This window comes from Macaca fascicularis, chromosome 15 (genome assembly GCF_037993035.2).
Source record: "Macaca fascicularis isolate 582-1 chromosome 15, T2T-MFA8v1.1".
Lineage (NCBI taxonomy): Eukaryota > Metazoa > Chordata > Mammalia > Primates > Cercopithecidae > Macaca > Macaca fascicularis.
Genome location: NC_088389.1, coordinates 63435481 through 63441800, shown reverse-complemented (window position 1 = coordinate 63441800; position 6320 = coordinate 63435481). Strand labels below are relative to the sequence as shown.

The window sequence follows — 6320 nt, the reverse complement described above, 5'->3', positions numbered from 1 at the left end:
GGCTGAGTCGGATGGATCACTTGAGGCCAGCAGTTTGAGACCAGCCTGGCCAAAATGGTGAAACCCTGTCTCTACTAAAAATACAAGAATTAGCCAGGCATGGTGGTGTATGCCTTTGTCCCAGCTACTCAGGAAGCTGAGGGACGAGACTTGCTTGAACCTGGGAGGCAGAGGTTGCAGCGAGCTGAGATTGCACCACTGTACTCTAGTCTGGGCGACACAGCAAGACTCTGTCTCAAAAAAAAAAAAAAAAAAAAAAATTAGACCCAAAGTCTTCAAAACATGTATAGCCACCATCTGTCTACTTCTATCTATATCTATCTATTTATCATCATCTTTTTTGTAGAACATGACTTGGCATCTATCAGAATACAAGCTTTCCTGTTGTGAAATTCTGTAAGAATGTCAAATTTGAACTCATTACTCCTTGAAGTTTATTTAATTTACTAGGCGGTGTTTAATGATCTGCAGTGCATCAAGAAAAAATAGCCTAAATTTTCTCATAGCTAAAAAGATATCCAGTCATTAAAATAGATTATTCACAACCAGAAGCTCTCTAAGTGAAGAACTTATCTTTTCTTAGCCATTCAGGCAAACTGAGTGCATTAAACTAAAGCCTCAATGAAAATTTCCACTCCTTCCTTATTCCTCTGATTTCCCTGATGAATCCAGTAGGGCTGGTAAGTTGCTGTGAGAACCTTCCCACGTCCCTGTTCTAAATCTAGAGCTGAGACACTCTAAGGGCCATGCATCATGCTTTCGTGGCTGCTCTCTTGTGTGGTTTTACCATGTGTTCAGAGTGCCTTCATCACAGTTGATTATTTATTGAGTCTGGTGTCTGCTGAAGCTGTCAGACACAGGACTAAAACTCAGGAGATATCATCTGAAAAGTTTAACATTCCCTGCAAATGGACTTAGGGTGAGAGACCATTATATGCCACATGACTTGGCTTTTGAATGGCAGCTGATGTGATTGTGATTCCTTACTTCTATGTGGGTGACAATCACAGAGGACCCCTCCACCATCACTGAGTGAAGCCTTTTGGTCTCAGCAGGCTCCTCACAGCGGCCTTCACGTCCTTGTTCCTTAGGCTGTAGATGATGAGGTTGAGCATGGGGGTCACCACCCCATAGAAAAGAGGGATGAGTTTGTCTGAAAGATCCTCTTTGTCTGCTCCCATGGAGTCCTTAGACTTGGGCTTCCCATACATGAAGAATAAGGTCCCGTAGAAGACAATCACCACAGTGAGGTGGGCAGAGCAGGTGGAGAAGGCCTTTCTCCTCCCCTCAGCTGAGGGGATCCTCAGGATGGTGGCGATGATGAAGACATAGGAGAAAGAGATGAACAGAACCGGGACTCCCAGGAAGATCACATTTGTCACCTCCATGCTGATCACATTGATGGAAATGTCAGCACAGGCCAACTTGAGAACAGCCAGAATCTCACAGGTGAAGTGGTTGATGATGTTGTTCCCACAGAAGGGCAGCTGAATTGCCAAGGATGTGTGTACCACGGAAGCAGCACCACCAATAGCCCAGGAGCTGGCAGCCATGGGCACATAGGCAGCCTTGCTCATGATCACAGGGTACCTAAGGGGATTGCAGATGGCCACATAGCGATCAAACGCCATCACACTCAGGAGCAAGCACTCTGTTCCTGCCATGGCAAAGGAGAGTGCCATCTGCACAGCACAGGCTGAGAAGGAGATGGTTTCCTGGGGAGTCAAAAAGCTGTCCAGGACCAGTGGGACTGAGGAGGTAGTGAAGCAGATGTCCAGGAAGGAAAGGTTCCCCAGGAAGAAGTACATGGGTGTGTGCAGGCGGGAGTCAAGGATGGTCACCAGGATGAGGACCCCGTTGCCCAGCAGGATCACCAGGTACATTAGCAGGATGAGCACGAAGAATGTCTTTTCCAGCTCTGGGTGGGCAGAGAGCCCCAGGAGAGTGAACCCCATCACAGGGGAGGTCTCATTGGCTTTTTCCATGTGATATCCCCTCTGCCATCAGCAAAGTACTGAGCAGCACATCAGGCTTTTTGGAAAGAGTCCTAGGCATCTGATATGTGGTCAAGTTCCACTGCATAATAGAAGAACATACCTGTGCAAGAGAAAAATGATGAAAAGAGACAGTAGGGGGTATCTTAGAAGACAGAAGGTCAGAGCTGAACAGGTAGTGGGTGAGGGCCTCAAATGTCCAGTTGTGCCTGAGGGATTTTTCTGATGTTGCTGCACCCTCTCGGTGTCCACAAAGGTAATAGAGGCCTAGGGAGGAGAAGTGACCTGTCCAAATCTTCTGAGCAAGTTGGTGACAGAGACAAGACTTGAACCCAGCAGAGCATATCCCTGGCCCAAGGTGGGTTTTTCCTCTGCATTATAATTAAGTACTAGGAAATGCTATGAATTATTTCTCTTTAATGTAAATCCACAACAATTTCATTTGATCTGGGCTTTCTTAGATTCTCAGAGAGGAAAATTCCCAAGAAGATGCAATTCTTGGACCTAGAAAGTGATTAAGTTTCTTTGAACTTTGATTACACGTGAGAGGAAATTGTGCAAAATTGTTCAACTGCATTCACACAGAAACCAGCCTAGTTAATACTCAACCATAAAGAGGATTACTTCTTCAGTCTAGTGACACAGGCTTGAGCATTGACAGAATAGATCTGCCTATTTGAAATATGGATTTATTTCTATACATGGGGAGGTCCTATAGCTGGGAAATTTATGAAGCCAACAAATGGATTTGTTGGAGTGACTGAACTCACAACACTGTGCAGCTTACCAATTAGTTAATGCAATATTAACAACCACACTCTAACTACAGTTATCGATAGTAGAGTATATGGCATTAACTTCTGATCCCATCTCATTAGGATGCTTGTGAAATTCCTAACCGTGATTGACTAAGAACATTTTTTCTTTGTCCTTTTATGTTTGCATTTTATTCTTGTGTTATCTTCTGACTCTCTGACTCCATTCTTGAGTTCTATGCAAGCAGTTGGCTTTTAGGAAGACCTATATGCCTTTGTGTAGAGGATATCTAGTCTCTTACTTGCAATTTCCCTGACTCTAAATTCAAAGTACTCATATATAATATTTTGATAGCTCCTTCTTAATGACAGTGGCTCTATGGGTGTGTATAAGAGTGGGTGGATGATGGAAGATGAGTGGTTAATATTAACATTAGTGAGAATCTACCCTGTGCCATATTCCTTGAAACAGCTCATGGAGAAGATATTATCATTCAGGTTTTACAGGTGAAGTAACTGGAGCTCAGAAGATAAATTTGCTCCTTGGGGTTGAATGGCAGAGCTGGAGTTGGATCCCAAGCCCTAGTACTGATTTCTTTCATGAAACAGCTGCTTTTCTCTTTTGGTGCACAGCTTTGCAAAAGATTCTGTCCCTCCAATATCAGACAGACTTGATAGTCCTATTTATAATTTTCTCTGTGCTAATATTACTATAGCATAATGATAAATTAAAAGGACAAAGTCAAACTTGTACACTGCTTTGATCTCAGTCAGCACTGTGTATTCTCTGGCCAGTCTCACCGTCTGTCCAATGCTCTCTTCAGTCATGGGGAGGGTTTACGTCAGATGTGTTGTCAGGCAGTGCAGCTCCCATCCTAAATGGAACTCAGGGTTTCTCAAACTCTTTACGATTGACATTTTGTGCTGGATAATCCTTTGGTGTGAGGGCTGTCCTGTGCATTGTAGGATGTTTAGCAGAGTCTCTGGCCTCCACTGATCAGTTGCCAATAACATCTTCTACCCTGAGTTGTAACAACCAAAATGTTTCCAGATGCTGCCACATGCTTCCAGGGGAAAGACGGTGGGGGGGGGGGGGGGAGGGCAGGGGTTGGGGGGGCAGCGAAAAATTGTACTCAGGAGGGAACCATTGGTCTAACCCAGGAGCAGCTTTCCCCATTACACAACCATGGGTCTCAAGGTATTTCCTGTGCAATCCAATTCCCCTCTTCCCATTCCTTCACACGCACAGGAGGGTGTTCCTGGTTGCTCAGTGCAAGCCAACACCCTCTGAGTGCCCCACCCTGAACTTCCACCCCAGCTTATCTCCTGTTCCTCCTAGTGCACCTGTCACCCACTCCAGAAAATGAAGAAAAGCAAACATTACATTCAGTGCCACAAACCAGATTCAAGCAGATGCTGTGGTTGCAGAGGCCAAGGAAAATGATTTCTGTTAGGGAAGCCACACTGCCCATTCCCACAAGATAAATCTATGCACACAGAAGTTTCTATCTATGAATAACATCCTGTGGGCATGAATGATGCGTGGGATTTGGCCTCCTTGACAGCTGCCTCTGTGGAAGCCTCTGTCTTTCATGAAAAGTTGCTGAGTACACTTGTTTAATTGAAATGAACTGTAGAGCTGGGAAGACTGCACTCTGAGATCAGAGCTAGTAGAACTACCCCTACCTGGGTGATGGATATTCTCTCAAGCTGGAGCAAGTCTCTTCGCCTCCCTTGGCCTCAGTTTCCCCATGTGCTCCATGAGAAGGCTGAATAATTGCTTCCCAGGGCATCCCAGCTCTGAGGGTTGTCATGGACTCTCCAGCGCCAACCTCTGCAAGCCGGGAGCAGTCCTTGGTGAAGGTGGCTGCCCACAGTGATGAATGTGAGGTGTGTGTGTGTGTGTATGTGCATGTGTCTGTATGTGTCTGTGTGTGTCTGTGTGAAGGGGAGATCTGAATTCCTGGTTGTCCATCAAGAAACATTCAACAGTTAGTCGAGCTATGCCAGGTTTTGGAAGGGATTCAGAATGAAAGCAAACAAAGAGGTCTGGTACCTGCAGCCCCGTAAGAGGAGGGAGAGAAGCGGGGAGGTGGGAGACAGCCAGGGAGAGCAAGCGGAAGAGGGGAAGCTTTGGGCTTGGTGGCCGCTTCCTGCAGGCATGGAGCCTCAGTTTGTCCCAGGGACCTGGCTTGGCTCATGGGCTTGTCTCTACCTGTTCTGGAGCCAGAAGGCAGATGAGAAGCAGGAAGCAACGTGGTGCTGTAGAAAGAGCCCCATGCACTGTCAGGCAGCCTTTCTGGAGGAGACTTTGCCTAGAAAAAGGAAAAATTCAGAAAGCCTGCCTACTCCTCACCTCAGCCATTCTCCCTCAAGGAAATGTTTTAAAGAATCAGTGAGCTTGGAGGCCAAGATCTCTCAATAAAGGTACTTATCACAGCAGTATTTGTGAATGAAAATAGGAAACAATACAGCTCTCCACCAATAAATGCTTAAGTAAATCATGCTTTTCACATAATGGAATATTAGACAGACCTTATAGTCCTATTGGTAATTTTCTCCATGCTAATATTACTATAGCATAATGATAAATTAAAAGGGCAAGGTCAAACTTGCACACACTATTATGATGTCAATTAGGCAAACAGTCATGTGGATAGAAAGTGACTGGAGGCCGGGCGCAGTGGTTCATGCTTGTAATCCCAGCACTTTGGGAGGCCGAGGCAGGCAGATCACTTGATGTCTGGATTTCAAGACCAGCCTGGTTAACATGGTGAAACCCTGTCTCTACTAAAAATACAAAAAAAGTTAGCAGGGCATGGTGGCGCGTGCCTGTATTCCCAGCTACTTGGGAGGCTGAAGTGAGAGAATCATTTGAACCCGGGAGGCGGAGGTCGCAGTGAGCCAAGATCGCGCCACTGCACTCCAGCCTGGGTGACAGAGAGAGACTCCATCTCAAAAAAAAAAAAAAAAAAAAAAAAAAAAAGGTACTGGAAAGAAAAGATAGCAAAATCCACAGGGGCAGGGCTTTCCTCGGTGTCTCTTCAGTACTTCCCAAATTTTCTCTGAATACCATGGTACGAGTTGTTTTGTATTCAGAAAAAATCTCAACATTTCTCAGAGGAGGGTGAGAAAAACGGAAAACGCTAGCCGCAGAGTGGGCTTAGAGACAGGGCTGGTGCTGGCCCACCTGCCTCTCGCCCCCTGACCCTGAGGGAGTCCGCTTTTCCTCTGAGCCTCCCTTCCTCACCTGTGGAGTGGGATGGAAGCCCTGCCAGCCTCCCTTGCGGCTTGTGTGGGGACAGAGCAGCAAGGACAGGGAGGGGACTTGGTTCAAGGGGTCCCTGGAGGGCACTGGGAGCCCAGCAGCTCGTCTCTGCGCCAGCAGCAGCTGTTTAGGACCAGTGGCAGCTGGGAGGTTTCTGGGAGCAGAGGCGGGTGAGGAGGAAAGCGCATCTGAGGGAAACGTCCTGCAAGAGGCAAGGCCCCATCTCTGCCACCGCCCCAGCCCAGCTCTCCCCATCTGCCTCCTGTGCGATGGCCGCTTCTGAGTCTTCTGATCCCACACGCA

The 6320-nt window shown here is 46.7% G+C and overlaps 1 protein-coding gene across 1 annotated transcript; it reads right to left on the bottom strand.

The window, feature by feature from the left end:
- Positions 1 to 891: 891 nt before the first annotated feature.
- OR2S2 (olfactory receptor family 2 subfamily S member 2) lies at positions 892 to 2033 on the bottom strand. The gene has a single exon (XM_015436749.3). It carries the CDS (start codon positions 1983 to 1985, stop codon positions 1026 to 1028), a length of 960 nt encoding a protein of 319 aa, XP_015292235.3. The 5' UTR covers positions 1986 to 2033; the 3' UTR covers positions 892 to 1025.
- Positions 2034 to 6320: the final 4287 nt, after the last annotated feature.

Bases quoted from the DNA above. Each gene is read 5' to 3' on its own strand.
- OR2S2 (XM_015436749.3), bottom strand. From the start codon at position 1,985: ATGGAAAAAGCCAATGAGACCTCCCCTGTGATGGGGTTCACTCTCCTG.